Genomic DNA, 17500 nt, shown 5'->3' with positions numbered 1-17500 from the left:
AGACAGCAAAAGGAACCAGGTGAAAAAAAGGGAGGCAATGAAAGGCCCAGACGGAGCGGAGAAAGAGCCGAGCTGGAAATTGCCGCGATAAGAGCTGAATGGCAGGACAGAAGGGGGGGAAAAAAGGGAGATGAGAGGAATGTATTATCTCACATCTCTTACCTCCGCCGCTGTGGGGCCCCTATTTTCCCTGGCCGTCTACCGCAGCGCCCCGGACGCACCTCGCAAGAAATCCAGCTCAGAGTGGGCTCAGGCGGGTCCTCCTCCTCTCTCTCTGCCTCTCGGCTGCTGCGGCAGCATCTGGAAGAGGAGCTACGGCAGCGCACACAGTTGTTGTTGAGAGCAGCGTGGAGGGGATGGCGGAGAGTGCAGCGCAGCAGTGCCTGGACACACCCCCTTCCCTCGGAGCCTGTCCAATGGAGGCTTGGGGGTCAGATCCCTCACAGCTCAGAGCTCTCAAGCGCTCTCTCTCTCTCTCTCTCCGATGGTCCTGCACTCCTTTCCTCTTGATGAATGATCAAGACATGACGACAAATGACAAGAAGGGAAAGGGAGGGAGATGGCATGTGTTTGAATGGGTGAGGGGTCAAGAGGCATAATGTTACAATTCACCTTTAACATCATTCATAATGCCATTGGCATGGGTATCTATGGTTTAGCTGGGCACAGCCCTGGGACTAGTGGTCTTAGGTGGGCTGCAGTTGTTATTCAAGGCTCAGAGTGATTAGAAAAACAGCACGGAATGAGTCGTGCTTTCAGGACGTGCCTGTCATTTTTCCAGTGCGGTAGCAGAGTCTATCTACTCCCTCCACGCAGAATGGCTCTTCCCTAGACAACCCAGCTTTAGAGAGAGCCATACATACAAGCATAACATTGACTGGTGGTGGTAAATTTATGTTTATTAAGCTTTTCGGAAACATCCCTATGCGACTTAGGCTAACGCGCGCAGTCAGACAGTCGGTCACGCAAACACGGTTTTCATTCAAGGAAAATATTTACAGAGCACCTAAAATGTCCTACCTAAAAATGACAGTGAAAATGCTACACACTCCTGAGTCCTGACTAGTAGCCTAAATTGTGCAAGTATTTTATGATTTCATTTCCAATACGCAGCCCCAAAGACGGTTAATTCCATTCCATAACTCACCTTTCCAAAAAAGGCCTCCTGAGGCCAGATCGCATCAATTGTGCGCTATCTGCGATTTTCCTCAAAAGTGTCCAGGTGAAATGACACAAAAATGTTCAATAAACCTACCCTTAATGATAACATCTTCCGAACCATGGCAATGGTTAATCAAATGATTAACCTTCATCTACGAGATATAAACTCACATGAGTGACAGATTACAATTCTACTATGTAGACCTAGCTCATCACCGTCTTCATATAGATAGCCTAAAATCAACATACAGGACCGTGTAAAGAAAAAATGGAGAACTGTAGCTCATGTGAAGATATCAGATAAAGTGTCGTCGTTTGCTGTTGGCTAATTTCAAGCATAACAGAAGCATATACCCGTCACTGACAGCAGAAGCGGTCACTTAGACGGCCACACATTTCTATGTTGGGTCAGGTAAATACATTGAAATATAGGCTACATTAAATTATGCGATTACAGCTGAGTTCAAGTGAGAACAGCCATCTGCTGGTGAAAGAGGGTAATCACAGTTGTTGAAGAGGAAGATGAAGTCCCTGTCTAGATGTGTAGCCTACAAAGGTCTGAAGTCAGACTTTTTTGTTTCTGACAACTTATATAGGTAAAATGTATGTAAAAAAGAATGTTCCGTCAATAATTGTTTTAGGCTACCTGGTCACATTATCAGGAAACGTTTTCACGCCGCCTTGGAGAAAGGACCACTAGGCTATGTTGAAGACGTGGTTGAGGACAGAAAACGTATTTTTTTTTAACGTGGGCTATACGACATTATGTGTCTATATTTAATGAAGAATCACCGCGGGGTTATTATGCTGTTTTGATGTTTTTTTTTCCCTTACCAACATGTCTACCTTACATGTGTCGCATCGCATGCAGAAACAGATCCGCCTCTCTTGAAGAGCTGCCCATAGTTTGCCTGACAGTGAATGGATGAATGTACATATAAATGAAAAACGTGACATGTTGTACTATTATAATGTCGCACGGTAATTTATGTGATGCCAAAAGTATATATTTTGTTAAAAAAAATCGCACTGAAAAAATGACCCGCTGCAGGCATTGTTACAGACGCTCTCCCTCTGATTTTTCCCTCGGAAAAAGCGCCAAGTTCTACACAGAACGGCCGTCGGTTGTCAAATTGTTTACCAATGTAACGGATGAATATTTGTTTTGCTGCAGTAAAATCTTGTAGGATGGTAACAGCAATGCTGTTAGTCACTATTTAATCGGTAAGTGGATATCTAACTTAATAGTGTGTTTTTTATGAGTGCGCAGTATTGTCTTATGTAATGTTGAACTAGTTACCGAGAAATGAACCGGCGTGTTCGCACTCCTCCCCACTGTTGTTGGCTGTGTCGTTAGCCAGAGGCTAACGTTAGTTCGCACTGTTGATAAAAGTTAATAGCCATGCAGATTGTTTCCATTTTGCTGATGTCTTAGTTAACATTGGTGCATATTTTGAAGGGTCTTTGTCTTTAATGTGCTCTCATATAATCATGATCTGGGTGAAACCCTGGAGCGCATAACGAAGAACAGCGGGCCTTCGCATAGTTACCTAGCGCGTGTTGTGAGCTACCAAGCTAGCAAAGCAAGCTAGCGTTGAATGTACCGCCAGGTATCGGTGAAGTTGGATTTGTTGACTTATTAACGTTAGCATGGGAGCTAACTTAAATATGCATTCAGTCGAAACGAAAATTGTGTTTACGTTAATGCTAGTTACGTAACGGTATAACACGACTTACTTATACATCGGTATCCATTGACGTTTCTCATTTTATAAATTGTTCAAAATGTGTCTGTTAACATGTTACGTTGAGATGTGACAGTTAGCAAGCAAGCAAACAGACTAAAGATCACGTAACCAGCTGACGTTTTGTTAGCTAGCGAAGTTAACGTTGGTAGTCGTTCAGTGAACTGTCACTAAACCCTAACATTAATATGGACCATTTTAGAAACGCAAAAATGTGCAATTATTATCCCTTGAATGGCTAAAGTGAACTAGTTTGTTAATTTAATTTAGGGTAAAGTTACCGTTACGCTTTAACGTTGCATTTTTAATATGCCATCATCTGTTGGAATTAAAAGTGAGACATTATAAAAAGCATACATTTCATTTTTGTGTAGTGACAGGGAATTGAAGAGTGGACATCAGCTCTGCTTCGATAGCACAATGCCCGGACTTCAGGCAGATGGCGTGGTGGCGGCGCTAGGCAGCCCCATCAAGAAGAGCAAACTCTCCCTGAAGTTCTTCCAGAAGAAAGATACCAAGCGGGCACTGGATTTCTCTGAGACTCATGCAGAAGAGCAGAATACACAGCCTCTGGAAGCAGAAGAACCTGCTTGGTAACTTATGTTTTTCTTCACAGTCTGACATATGGGCGTGTAATTGTAATTGGGTCAGGTCCTATGCACTAATGGTCCTCTCAGAAATGAATTATGCTGTGAACATTGAACAAATCATGTTTATGTTGCGGAAGCTCGTCATTGAACCACTGTAAATTGATATCAAATAATCAACGTGAACTTTGCTAAAACTTATATTATTCCTATCAGCTGTGACCAGGTGGTGCCAGGTCCCTGTCCCACATCTCCTCTCACCTGTGAAAGGAGAGAGATCATGGTGCCATTTGTTGGATTGAATAATCTCGGAAATACCTGTTACCTGAACAGCATCCTTCAGGTGTGTTGACTTTTGCAATGACTATCTGCCGATTATGTAATACATGCATTCTCCACCTGGGTGTAACAAATGTAAAAAGTATTTTTAAACTGCCGCTACACATTATCTTAATGACCTATTGATACATTTAGCAGCGGCGCATAGTATACTGACACTTAAGCCTAGTGTGACAAGGTAGCCAATTTAAGCATTGTGAGAAATGTTCTGACTTTGTCATTCCTTCCACTTGTAGGTCTTGTACTATTGCCCCGGATTTAAAGAGGCCATCAGGAAACTGTACAAGCTGTCCAAGTGCAGAGATAAACAAAAGGAGGCTTTGAAGAATGAGGTTGGTTTGAGATGGCTTTGTTGATTGCAGTTATTTCATTGTAGAATTTTTGAAACTATTATTATGTTTTGCCGTTCTGCAACTTTTGAACAAGATGACCACTTACCTGTATATTTACAATAGAAAATTGATTCATCGGTATTTTTTGGGTACAGCTGCTACTAGTATGGTTTCCTACAACTTCTTTATTGCTACAATAGGCTATATGTAAGAAAGGCTGCTCAGGAGCTAATTTGTTTCCAGTGGAGCGTTAGCTATTATATTTTGCTCCCTACATGTTCTCTCTAACACCTAAGATATGGTTTTCCCAACAATAACAATTTTAACACACACTACACTAACACACCTTTTACATCGTAACCAAGCGGGTCCATGTAGACGCTTATTGCATTAACAGGTTCAAACACACCTGGCTCCATGCACTGGAAACAAATGAGCTGTGACATATCCTGTCTCAATCTGCTGAATCTAATTTGCTGTTATAATCCATACTTTGTCTGTTTATGACTTATGTTTGTGTGTGGCCTTGTTAAAAAGAGAAAGGCATTATTAAAAGATTAAAGGCACAACAACAACAACAACAACAAAATTCCTCCTGATCATCGCACCCCACCTGTCATGTCTCTATCCCCCACTAGTGGGGCCTGCCACACACTGAGAACTACTGATATAGCTTTTGTATATATAGCTTATCACTTTTTAAAAGTACTTTTTTGTATTTGTATCATTTTCCCATGACCTGTAATTACAACTGCAATTGTTTTCTGTGGCAGTTGACAGATCACCCAGATCATGATTATGAATGCAAATAAAAGACAAAACACCCTTGAAAAAAGTGGAAACTGTCTACCTGGCAATGGACTTCCTGTCATTGATCCCCTCCTTATGTGTGTCTGTGTGTATTTCAGCAGGATGGAACTGAGCTTGAGGAGCAGGTGCCAGCGCAGGTGGAACTGCTGGGAAGTTTCTACACCCTCATTACTTCAGTGGAGCAGCTGCAGTCGAACTTCCTGCTCAGTCCCGACAAGTACAGCGAGGGAGAGCTCGCCACTCCGCCCCGCAAGCTGTTGAACTCACTCAGGTACTACCGACGAACGGAGGAAGGGAGGGATGAAAATGCCTTCGTCAAAAATGACGCAATAAAATAAGTATGTTGTTGTAGAGAACGCTTCTCTACTCTAGGAAGGTTTTGCAGGACTTCAACAAATGACACATACAGTATTGTGTCATGTTGTTTACCTTTTACATCTTAGCAGTAGTAGGTGGAAATAATTGCTCACCAGGTAATTAGCAGCTTCAGGGATGATGATGATGTCCCCATTAATTTGGTGAATGACTAATATTGTTTCAACTTGTGTTTTTAAGTGTTCATCTCTCATTCACCTGAGTTGCTGGTATGTCTGAAGGGTGTAATGATAGCTAGGCTCAGACAGTAGGATTAGAGTGGGATGATTTCTTGCCCCATCCGGTGAAACATGCATTTTATGTTGCACATGATGTAGTCAGGTGTCGATTTAACCAAATATTTTCCATCATTGACAGAATTATTTTTAGTAACGACTGAAAGCTTTCTGTCATTCTGACAGATTAGACTTTTCTAAGAGGCATGTTTTTCAATTAAGTCCAACAAGGTAGGCGGAATCTGGATTGTCAGTTTGAGCATTGCGTCATCACTCATTTAGCCGCTCTTGTGAAAAGCCCTTAGTTGACGCGACTTCTCAAGCCCAGAGATCAGACAGCCTTCTCCAGAACTTGGGAGGGCTACAGTAGCCTATGTGCCATTCTAAATGCACTGTTCTACACTCAGACTACCCTGCAGCACGGCATGCTAATTCCTCTCCTCGTTGGGTCTTCCCACAGGCAGCTGAACCCCATGTATGAGGGCTACCTGCAGCATGACGCACAGGAGGTACTGCAGTGCATCCTGGGATACGTCCAGGAGGCCTGTGAGACCATCTGCAAGGAGCAGCAGCAGCAGTCTGAACCGGGGGAGGAGCAGCGACCCTCGGAGGAGGAGGTGGGAGCAGAGGGCCAACTGAGTGGGAAGAGGAAAAGCGACACGGAAGCTGGGAATGCCAAGAAGAAGCCCAAATCCCAGACGAAGGGCCAGAACGCTAGGAAAGAAGAGGAGGAAGTGGAGCCAGTGGAGCCGGCCAGCCAGCCTCTCACTCGCTCGAAGAGGAAGTCCTCGGGTGACATCACTACAGAGGGTGTCAGCGAGCATCCAGTCAAGGGGACCCAAGAAGAAGAGGAGGCGGAGAAGGAGAAAGAAGGAGTGAATGATGCGGAGGAGGGAAAGAGCGAGAGCTCCTCCAAAGGGACGGGCAAAAGGAAGAAACGTGCACGTCTTAGCTGGCTAAAAACGGCGTCTGGGAAACAGCCCAGCATCTTCTCCAAGTTCAGGAGCATGGGCCGCCTGACTTCGAACGGGGGAAGCCGTGCTGAGAGCAGAGAGGATCATGGGAAAGAGGGCACCAGTGCATGCCAAGACACACCAGACAACACCACACCCATATCAGAACAGACAAAAACCCAGTCTGAGGAGGAATGCAAGCCCCAGAGTGAAGGTAGGCTCTGAAGTCCAGTATGGGCTCCTTGCACCAAAGGCTCTCTGGGCTTGTGTGTTTCCGGTAGAGCCCAGGTGTGTTTGAACCTGCCGCTATTGTTCATGTAATTAGTGTCAACACGGACCCGGTTGGGTGTTGCATCTAGGAAATCAGCATGTTATGATAAAGGATTCATGCGTTTGTGAAAATAGTTATTATTGGGCAAACAAGATATTTAGTGTCTGCGTGAAGATTAATGTAACAGAAGCTGCCGTTACAACACAGTTAACTATGAGCTACTGGAAGAACCTTTTGTGCACATAGTCTATTACAGTGGTTTAAAATGTCTATGTAAAAGAGCATATTGTATTGGTAGTTTGGATAAATTAGTCATTGTGTACTGTTGGAAATGTTAGTGTCTAATACTCAGTCAGTGTGTCTAACTTTGTCAGTGGTGCCCTGTTAACAAGATGAAGCAAAGCTTTGGGTCTGTGGGTGAGCTCATGTGACGTTAACCTTATCTCCTGTCTCTCTCTCTCAAGGAGAGGTGCAAGGCTTTGACGTGCTGAAGCGCCTGTTCCAGGGTCAGCTGGTGCTGAGAACACGCTGTCTGGAGTGCGAGTGTTTCACCGAGCGCCGGGAGGACTTCCAGGACATCAGCGTCCCCGTCCAGGAGGACGAGCCAGCCTCCAGGGAGACCAGCTCAGAGAGTAAGCGCTGCTGATGCATACAGTACGCATGCGCCACAACACCGTAGTGTGGACTTGTGTCTGATCCACAGAGTTTCTCTGGCGGCTCCCCTGTGCGTTTCCACATCAGCTTACACTTATTAGTAACGGGGTAGTCCTTGGCTCATGGAAAACCTCAAAATCCCCAAATCCCCTGACTTTCCATGACTGGAATAATATTTAGGGCAAAGTCATTAGAACACCAGGGATATCAGCCATATTTTCCATGCAATATTTTTCATTCTTGAACTACTTGATTTTACTCAACAACTTTAGCAATCACTTCAGGCAGCGTGTCACGGCATTAATCGGCCAAGATGTAAACCGTAGCTCTAGCTCTCTCTCCTCTCTGATTGTTCCCCTCTCTGTTCAGTCTCGCCGGAGCCCAAGCCTGAGCTGAAGACGCTGAAGTGGGCCATCTCCCAGTTTGCCTCCGTGGAGCGCATCGTGGGCGAGGACAAGTACTTCTGCGAGACGTGCCACCATTACACCGAGGCTGAGAGGAGCCTGCTGTTCGACAAAACCCCCGAGGTCATCACCATCCATCTCAAGTGCTTTTCTGCCAACTCATCTGAGTAAGTCCCAACTCTATTACATGGGAACAGGGGTGGGGGGATAGGAGTTAATTGGCAAAAGTATGACTAATTCTGTTAGAATAACACCTAAAATAAACGTGAAACCAATGATTCCAGCGCTTGTGCACTACATATCTCAAGTGTGTGGATGTCTGGCCGTGCTGGTGATTAACTTGGTGTGTGTGTGTGTGTTGCTCTGTGCGGTAGGATGGACCCGTACGCAGGGCTGTCGAAGGTGAACACGCCTCTGCAGACGCCGCTGCAGCTGTCGCTGGAGGAGTGGAGCACGGGCGCGGCGCCCCGCGGCCAGCAGTACCAGCTCTTCGCCGTGGTCATGCACAGCGGCGTCACCATCAGCAGCGGCCACTACACCACCTACATCCGCATGTCCGACCTCCACAGCGTCCGCCACGGGGAGGAAGCGGCCGGGGAGGACGAGGAGGCGGCGGCGGCGGCGGCGGCGGCGGCCAAGCAGGAGGAGGAGCAGGCGGAGGAGGCGAAGAAGCAGCAGCAGCAGGCGCCGAAGAAAGAGGAGACGGCGACGCAGGAGTACGACGACGGAGAGGTGTCCTTCAGCCTGAGCGGGCGGGGGGCGAGCTCAGCCCCTGCGGCGAGCGGTGCCAAAGCGGGGGGCAAGAAGGCCCTGGAGGGAGTGGGGCTACTGGGGGGCCAGAGGAGCCTGGCCACCTACGAGCTGGGCAGCAGCACCAAGCCGCAGCCGGCCAACACAGACAAGAGCGCCTTCCCCTCCGGCCTGCAGCCCCTCGGCGGAGCGCCGAAGAAGGAGAAGGAGAAGGAGGCCGGCGCGGCCGAGGGCGAGCAGGGTCGGAGGGGCGACGAGCTGGCCCTGCGGAACCTCCTGGACTACGAGGGGAAGTGGCTGCTGTTCGACGACTCGGAGGTGCGCCTGTACGAGGAGGAGGACTTCCTGCGCGCCTGCTCGCCCGAGACCTGCAGCACGTCCACGCCTTATCTGCTGTTCTACCGGAGAGTGGAGGCGCAGAAGTGAGGAGGGGGGCTGGGCTCCGCTGATTGTCCCCCCTCTCTGTATCAGAGTTTTATTTCCATGTTCTGTTCCTCCCCTCCCCCCCCCCCCCCCCCTCCGCTCCTCTCCCCCTCTTTCTGTGTTGTCCTTTCCGTCTGTCCCCAGAGCAAGCCAGCAGACTCTTCTTTCTCGCTTGGACCGCACCTTGGCACTTAACATAGTGCATCTTTACAAACTCGCCCTTTATGGGTGGCAAGTTTGCTTTTCATATGACCAGATAGAGAAATCCATTTTTTTGTCTCTCATGCACTGGTTTCTGTTTTTAGATATTTTTTTGTTTCCTTGTTTTGTTTTATAAAGAGCACAATATATTCTTGTACGTTTTTCGTTGCTATATATAGTTAAGGTACCTTTCAAGAAAATCCTGAGAGCATGACTGTACCCATCCTCGCTGTAAAATAAGATGAATAGTTTAGCTTACCGGTAGTAGTTCTCAGTTATGCAGTTTGCTCTTCAGGACGGGCAGTGAACAGGTTGAGAAAGGCCGTGGTATATTATCCAAATTGTCCAGTGGGATATTTGCACAGCTTCAAGTCCATTCAGCTAAAGTGTCTAAGCTACTTCAGTTTCGGGTTGGATCAGGTGGATTGGATCCACTGATGGCAGGGATGAAAAAAGAAATGGACCTCATTCCAGCAGAGCAAGCTTCTCTCTTTTTTTTTTTTTTTTTCCATGCATGGCCTGAGAGCAGGAGTTTAAAGTTTGACCAATTTAGATTGCAGGCTGTTCTATGCATTTCTGTGAAATCCATGCTTTTGCTTTCTCTGATTGTTTGAAAGGAAGTGAAATGCTCGTGGTGTGAACTATCTGGTTATTGCAGACGTCTCCATCCAGTTGACCTGTGTCTTTCCTGTTTTTGTAGACGCTCTTGTACTCTTTATTAAAACACCAGCAATATCTACATTCCACTGTGTGGTTGCATTTCATCGGTTAAAGACAGAACACCAGTACAGACATTAAAATTTATTTAGTAAAATATTTAAAGTAAACAAAAGCTACATAAAACAATTCAAGGATGTCTGAAACAGTACCCTATTTTCTTTTTTTCTTTCCTTTTTTTAACAAATGCAGTACCAGTAACTTAAAAAAAGAAGATGAACCGTCATGATAAATAGTGGTACATTTTTTTGCTTGTTTTGTCATTTTGGATTAAATAGTAAATGTTCAAGTTGTACAATGTCTAATAAAATGCATCAGAACACAGCTTAAAAAATAAAAAGTGCACACAGGAAATTTAATCCAGATTTTGACACATACCGTACGCTGTAAAAATCCACTTTCAGTTCCAATGATTTCGTAACAGACCGTTTTTGTAAACGAAAAAAGTATTGGAATGACGTACCAATGTTTAACACAAGCTCCCCCCCATCCTCCCTATGCAGGAACACTGAATTTTCTCAAGGGCCTTTGATATTTACAAACAAATAAATTATCCTTTTCTTCATGAGCACAAGCCATCTCCTTTCTTTTCTTCATGGTATTTGTTCACATCTCGAGTTTACGAAGACTCATTCGACTGAAGGAATCTCTGTAAAAAAGACACGAGGACAATTATTTCACACAGGATTCAATTTCTCAACCAGGACTATTACATGAATTCCTTCGGGACCACTACCTTGTCAAGTTGTCCTTTTGCTGCATGGTAAAAGGAGCAAAGGAAAAGGTGAAATGGGTTTGCCGCAGGGTAAAGCAGTGAGTAAGCAGGTGAAGCTCGCCACAGGAGAAAGCAGTCTTGTCTACTAAAACTGATCTAGCACTCAAATACAAGGCCTTCACAGACTAAACGAACCCCCTGGAGTACAGCTAGTTGAATGTTAACAATGGAAACGAAGTGCAAAATCAAACGTTATTTAAACCCCATTAGTCATCATTACTTAATTCCTGCTGTATTCAAGTAATTGAAATTAATTGATATATTTAGTAAAGCAAGGAATATACGACTTGCTCGTGTTTGGACTGTCAGTGACACCCTATTTATATTCCACCCAAGTTACATTCCGGTTTTCATTATCAAACTACTGGCATATGACAAGAGGCAAACAGGTGTTGTGCTTGCCCTACCATAAGCTTTGATGTGGAAGATTCTTAATTTGCAAACCTAATCTGACAAACAACTCAGCACTCAAACACAAAGTGACTGCTTGAACACTGGCAGCTGCAGAAATGCATAAACAACATGCATGGATCAATTTAAGGTGGAGCCTATGATTTGATTTGTTTTGGCATGAAGCCCCATACTTGTGATGACAGTAGGATTAAAAGCCATGCAAGGGACAAAGCGCTAAAGCCAGAGACATCGTTCTGATGGTTGTCCCTAGTCTAATGAGTTGGGCCGCGTTTCCCAGATTTGTTAAGAAGCTCTTAAGTGCTAAGAACTTTTTAGGAGCGTTCTTGGAACATTCTTAGAGCGCTCCTAAGAAGTTCTTAGCACTTAGGAGCTTCTTAACGACGGATGGATTCTGTAGCCTGCGTTTATGAGGCGTTCTCTGGCACTGACCTGTGGGAGTTGACCTGCAGCACGGGCTTGTAGAGCTGAGGGATCTTCCTGTTGATGAGGGGCTGCAGAGACTCCTTCAGCCGGTGGTAGTTTCTCTCCAGCTCCCGCTGGTACTCCTTCTGGTCAGGACCAATCAGGCTCTTGTTTTTGCGAAGGGCGTCTTCACACCTGAGAAGGATTGACAATTTAAGTCACGGTAGACAAGAGTTCTGCTAAACAATTCAAGGAGTTTCTGAAACATGCAGAAATGAGAATTTGGATTATTGGAATCCAAAGTTGGAGAGAAATAACGGTATTCGAGGCTGCCGTGTTACCTCTTTGTAAAATCTTTGAAGCAAAGGCGAAGCTTATTATGGTGTCTGTAAAGTTTAGGGTCACTTGGGATTTCGGACAGGAACACCTGGGCTACCTCCAGCGGTCCCTGGAAAAGACAACAGGAAATACAGTCACTCTTCAGCAGGCCTGCTTCACAGGTCGACAAATTCTTTTTTTTCTAATGTCAACAACCGGGCTAGCCACTGCAGCTTACATAATATTTGTCATCATAACAGAACTTGATCCTCATCTTTATCCAACACCAAGAATGACCCAAATAAGGTACTTCACTAGCATGAGCTCAGAGAAGAGGAAGGCTCCAGCAGTAAGAAATAGCCATGCCACTAAGCAAGTCAAATACACTGAGTGAGACTGCTGACCTGATTGACTGTGGTGCCTACAGATCCTTGAAGCACCATCTGCAACATCTTAGCATCTGCTGGATCTTGGTGGGTGGCAAAAGCCAGCTCCTGGGTCTTCTTCTGCATGTCCTCGATGGCCACCTCTATTGGCATTGAGATGATCTGTGGGACACCACAAGGTCATTTGAAACGGTGGAATATCACGTGTACAGGAAATGAGATTCTCAGACATCTCAATTCAGTTGAAGTGTGAGGCCATGTTTGTGTGAAAAAAAAAAAAAAACTTGTGCACAGAATACAGGTTGTAGGAATACAATGTATGCCTGTCTGTTTTGAGTGAAAGCAACAGCAAAATAAAGATGATCATAGTTGCCTGTGTAGGTGCAGTAGGTGTGTGTGTGTGTGTGTTTATATTAGTCTGGGGTAAAAGCAGGAGCCGAGTGTGAGGCCCTACCTCTTCCTTGTGGATGATGTTGATGCGGGTCTTGATGTAGGGGAAGGCGTGGGAGGTGGTGAGGATGGTCTTGCGTTTGTACTGCTCGTGCAGGTCACCGTGCGCCCGTCCGTCCAGCGTGAAGGGTGTGCAGTAAACGAAGCGCCGCAGGTTGTAGTTCTTGTCAAAGTACGTGATGCGGTCCTTCATCTCGTAAGTGTCGAAGTACGGCTCTACGTATGTGATCTGGACGAAGGCCTGATGAGTACGCAAGGGCGGGACAGTTGTAAATGAAACACATCAATGTATACAAATGTGACAGCATTCTGCACCAGCACAATTGATCATATTCCTGAACACCAAGCATTTTCAAAGAGTAATGGACCTCAAAGGGTGTGCTTCAACCTCGGCTATACAAACAAATGCAGTTTACCAAACATATCAGGGGCCAAAGCCACATGCTTACTTTGTTGGGATCCAATTTGCACTTGTCCACAGGGTTGGAATCCTTAATGACTTCAACTTGGTCTTCTCCGTACCTTTCCCCATAGAAACCCTGAATGTGACAAAAGGAAGAACACAGTCAGTCTCTTAGGCCACAGACACAGACACAGAGACACAGACACACAGACGCACAGACACACACACATTATTTACCTCAAGTCTATGTGAGATTTCTGCCAGCTTAGTGATAGCCGGTTCTTTGTACACAAACTCCTGCTCATCCAAGTCTCCAAACTTAGAGCCATAAAATCCGACTCTAAAGTAAGTCCCAAACATCCTCTTTCCATCCTACAAAAGACGAACAGAATTAGCAACATTTCAGCATGAGCAGAAATGATGTATCAACACTTGGCTCACATCCAAACAATACGCATCCTTGACCAGAAATAGAGATTGCGATGGCTATGACGCAATAATTGTGGAGAGGAAATAAAGGCCGAGTTTGATCAGTAGCAAATTGCAACAGCTAATGTAAACACCGATAAGAGCGTCTGCCTAATAAACAAACGCAAACATTTACACAGACCACCGTGTGGCACATGTGCACTGAGCATCGCCATCTGACCCTACGGCAGACACATTATGAAACATCTACAACTAATTCATACTTTTGTGTGCAGGGGCTCAAAAAATGTAACCGCAGCAATGAGCAACGGGAAAAATTCAATGCAGAGAATATATGAAAGCTGCCTGACAATGTAGCTCTAAAATACAACATGATGTGGAGTATCTCTTCACATATTTCTAAATGTTATCAAATACTTTCCTGTGCCATGAATATACTTTATTAAATAACATACAATATATTTTCATTTGAATATTGTATGTTTTCAATACATGCATTCACATTGATCAAGGTCTAAAATAGGGGATATATCCAACGCCCACGACAATGATGCATCATCAGGTCTTAAGCGTAATAAAGTTGCTCAAAGTTTACAAGTGCCTTTTGTTGGACAACCAAAATATCATACAGAACCTTTAATCATTTGCCCTCAGAAAAATGACATACAACACAATTTCCCCACAAATGACATTGGCAAAAGTGAAGTGAGAAGAGTAGATATTCTACATCATGCGTTTTATGCTTACTGTAACTGTACGGAGACGGAGTGTGTCTGATTAACCCAGTAAAGTATTACACACTATGGCTACATCACCACAATCGCTATCACCATCAACACTCAATATTTACAGTGCCTTCAACATTTTGAGCCCACATGAGGTTGGATAGCCTTCTAGGTTTGATAAACTGCTTTTTGCAAATCAAACATGATGACCTGTAAACACAGCGGAGTAGGCTATCTAAAAACATTATTTTTATGAAATATGTTTTAAGAGGTGCTTCTTGATTTAATTTCTGGTATGCATTCAGAGTAGGAGGTGTTCATACTCCTACCAACTGCCTTTACACTGGTACAGAAAAGAAATGAAAAAAGTCCCAAGGAATTGACGTTTTTAATCTGTGACATTTCGGGACAAGGGAATGGGGCTTTCCCGAAACAGCACAGATTTAAAAAAAAAAACAACAAAAAAAACATTTTAGGAGCGATTGCCTAGGAGACTTTTCTTACAGTTAATACTTTTGTTTCGACCCAGCACCCAGTTCAGTCTGAATGTGTGTGCTCGCTGCACAATAAGAACATGACCCATAGCCTCCAGGCGACACTGTAACCCTGAACTCCTGGTGAACGACACCGCCATTTACACTGGGCACTGGGCCACAGTGGGCCTCAACCAACAGTCAATGTATGTACTGCGGTGACCCTCTCTTTCCTCATCATTTAAGCTCAGGGACAAACATCTACAGTGTCCATCTAGTATCAGAGGCCATTATGCGGCCTACAGTAGCTTATTCTGCTGGTCCACATTCCGCATAATCACGATCTACGGAGGAATGTTTCTGTTTACACTTAAGGAGCTGATAAGACGGAACCTGATGCACAGCTTGTGTGATAACTCACAGGGAGAGAGAGAGAGAGAAAGGGCAACAAAAAAACGGGGAAAAAAAAGAATTTGTACGGAAGAGAGAAAAGAATAATAGTCTTCTCTCCAAAACAGTTGACTGTGTAGGCACAGTGTGCTCTTTGTTGAAAAGCAACCACTGTTTCAAACTGTTACGCTGCAACAGCATACAGTGCCCAGTAGGGGGCGGCCTGCCTGGATCAGAGCTATGTGGGAGAGGAGTGAGGTTTGTGTATGTGCAGTGCTCCGTGCCAACGGGGTGTGGAGACAGGATGTTTACAGTGAGGAGGAAGAGGTAGAGGACTTGTGTGATGTGTGTGACAAAACAGAATTGTTTAGAACTGAGTCAAACTTGGTCCAAAAGACCTCCCGATCTAATTCAAGCTTCTCGTGCCATTCAGGCTGGCCAGTGCATTTGCCCTTACGTCAGCAGTTGTAGCAGTTGTGTCATTTGGCTCAGCTCTAAACTGGTTTATTGCAGTTTGTTCCCCCCAATCAAACCCAGACAAAAATAAACCTCAAACTAGGAACTTACCACAACACATAATAATTAAAGTGGGAGGAGGGGGGGTCAGCAACCAGGGAAATCAAGAGGAGAAAACAGAACACAATTTAATCAGGGCCAGAAACACACACACACACACACACACACTATAAAATCATACATGCCCACACACACTTTGGCACTTTCACCACACCACACATGATTCATACAAATAATCCACCCAAGAAACACTTGCACACACACACACACACACACAAATGAACCAAATTCCACAAGCCCAGAAAAAACAGACAAACCCAGAGTAAAGGACTCACACACATGCAGTGAGGACCGGGTAGCAGGCAGGGGGAAGGGAAGGTGAAATGAAAGGGATCAGAGAGGATGGGAGGGGTATTGCCCCTCCTGCCCCCCAAATACACAAACAAACAAACAAACAAACAAACAGGATTTTGCTAGATTCATTCCAGGGGCAAATCGGGAGTGCGAAGGAAGGGAGGGAGCATATCAATGTCCTGGTCATGCAATAAACCATGAGCAACTTAAGATCAGAAAGTAATAGCTGGTCACACATGAGCAAATGAAAACTCAGGGGTCGATTTAGTCTCCAAAACAATGTTCAAAGTAAACGATACAAAAAGAACCCATAACTATGTGTCTGCTGGACCAAATCAAATCATTCTATTGAGGATAATAGCAGCATGCTCCAACAGGACTTGAACACTAAAAGAAAAAACCCTGGCTGCATTATTTAAAATAACATTTAGATTTTTGTATCAGTGCCGTCAGCCTACATGTATTTACCTTTTGTGTTGGACTGCGTGGTGTCAGTGTGTCAGTGTGCGCCTACAGGAGTGTGTCTCGTGCGTAAATCGAACCCTGTGCTGGGCGATGGATGAGAGGGGGAGCGGGCACTGCCAGCGCAGAGGAGCGATGGATGGATGGATGGATGGAGGTGGAGAGAGTGTGAGATGGAGGGACTCAGAAGAGACAGAGAGAGAGAGAGAGAGAGAGAGAGAGAGAGAGAGAGAGAGGAGGAGGAGGAGGAGGAGACAGTGATGCATTCACCACGGCCAGTCATTAGTGTCACACTCGGGGGTTCCCATGCATGGCCTGCCAAAACCAGTACGTTAAAAACACGGACGGTCCTTTAAGAGGAAGAGGAGGAGGAGGAAGAGAAGGAGGAAGAGCATGAGCGAGTGAGAGAGAGCAGAGTGAGGAGACAAGACGGAGAGAGATGGACGGTACAACAGAGGACGGCCAAAAGAAAAGGCAAACAACAAGAACAAACAAGACAAGTGCCGTCCGTCCAAAAACGGGTTAATGAACTGGATTGAGAGCAGAGAGCCACAGAGACTGCCCACGGCTAGCACACATGGGCCAAGCAGGAGCCGCGATGACCACACCTACCTCCCAGCCCGTACTCTGTGTAACGGAGAGAATACAGTGACAAGAATCAACACACAGGGTCACAAACACACCACCGCACCAGTTGCAGGGGACTCTAGCGCTGGGCTAGCTCCCACAAACCCACTGCGGGTTTGTCTGCAAATGTCTTTTCCCCTCTAAGACAGACCCAGGCTACCTGGGCACCCTCCATGCAGAGACAGAGCCCACATCCGCTATACTGTAAGTCCACGTGATGTGCGAGGCTTCTCTTCTGCCTTTACGAGAGGCCAGAGGACCTTATCAGATAGCCAAAGGAGCATGCAAAGCACTCTGCACACGTCACTTCACAGAATGACGACTAAGGTTGTTACATGAAGAGAATGTACGGTATGTGTGTTAGAGTGATGTGTATATTCAGCAATATATACATACAGTATATACACATGAGCTTTAGATATTGTGTCATTGCGTTTAT

At 45.3% G+C, this 17500-nt stretch overlaps 3 protein-coding genes across 5 annotated transcripts in view; 1 reads left to right on the top strand and 2 right to left on the bottom strand.

Moving 5' to 3' along the window:
- kank4 (KN motif and ankyrin repeat domains 4) overlaps positions 1-499 on the bottom strand; it is a 51421-nt gene extending 50922 nt beyond the window's left edge. The window contains exon 1 of the mRNA XM_062555865.1: positions 163-499. The gene's annotated coding sequence lies outside the window, so the exon portion shown is untranslated. The remainder of the gene's footprint in view (positions 1-162) is intronic.
- A 1750-nt stretch (positions 500-2249) lies between these two features.
- usp1 (ubiquitin specific peptidase 1) lies at positions 2250-10505 on the top strand. 3 transcript variants are annotated; one of them, XM_062555653.1, is made up of 9 exons: positions 2250-2385; positions 3281-3499; positions 3710-3836; positions 4069-4164; positions 5073-5245; positions 6025-6731; positions 7253-7420; positions 7812-8013; positions 8221-10505. In XM_062555653.1, the coding sequence occupies exons 2-9, from the start codon at positions 3327-3329 to the stop codon at positions 9020-9022; spliced, it is 2448 nt and encodes an 815-aa protein (XP_062411637.1). In that variant the 5' UTR covers positions 2250-2385; positions 3281-3326; the 3' UTR covers positions 9023-10505. The 3 variants fall into 3 exon arrangements, with proteins under 3 accessions (XP_062411637.1, XP_062411638.1, XP_062411635.1); XM_062555654.1 differs by lacking the exon at positions 2250-2385 and adding an exon at positions 2638-2771 and having other exon boundaries at positions 5076-5245; XM_062555651.1 differs by lacking the exon at positions 2250-2385 and adding an exon at positions 2641-2771.
- dock7 (dedicator of cytokinesis 7) overlaps positions 10007-17500 on the bottom strand; it is a 63386-nt gene continuing 55892 nt past the window's right edge. Inside the window, exons 43-50 of the mRNA XM_062555656.1 lie at positions 17047-17061; positions 13323-13448; positions 13132-13221; positions 12687-12923; positions 12251-12394; positions 11870-11976; positions 11556-11723; positions 10007-10586 (exon numbers count right to left, since the gene is read on the bottom strand). Coding sequence (XP_062411640.1) covers positions 10544-10586; positions 11556-11723; positions 11870-11976; positions 12251-12394; positions 12687-12923; positions 13132-13221; positions 13323-13448; positions 17047-17061 — 930 coding nt within the window. The 3' untranslated portion in view covers positions 10007-10543. The remainder of the gene's footprint in view (positions 10587-11555; positions 11724-11869; positions 11977-12250; positions 12395-12686; positions 12924-13131; positions 13222-13322; positions 13449-17046; positions 17062-17500) is intronic.

The sequence above is a fragment of the Sardina pilchardus genome, chromosome 15 (assembly GCF_963854185.1).
Source record: "Sardina pilchardus chromosome 15, fSarPil1.1, whole genome shotgun sequence".
Lineage (NCBI taxonomy): Eukaryota > Metazoa > Chordata > Actinopteri > Clupeiformes > Clupeidae > Sardina > Sardina pilchardus.
This window is presented reverse-complemented; position numbering and strand designations above follow the sequence as displayed.

Bases quoted from the DNA above. Each gene is read 5' to 3' on its own strand.
- usp1 (XM_062555653.1), top strand. From the start codon at position 3,327: ATGCCCGGACTTCAGGCAGATGGCGTGGTGGCGGCGCTAGGCAGCCCC. The intron at 3,837-4,068 runs GTGTGTTGACTT...TTCCACTTGTAG, and splicing joins ACCTGAACAGCATCCTTCAG to GTCTTGTACTATTGCCCCGG. The intron at 8,014-8,220 runs GTAAGTCCCAAC...TCTGTGCGGTAG, and splicing joins TTTTCTGCCAACTCATCTGA to GATGGACCCGTACGCAGGGC.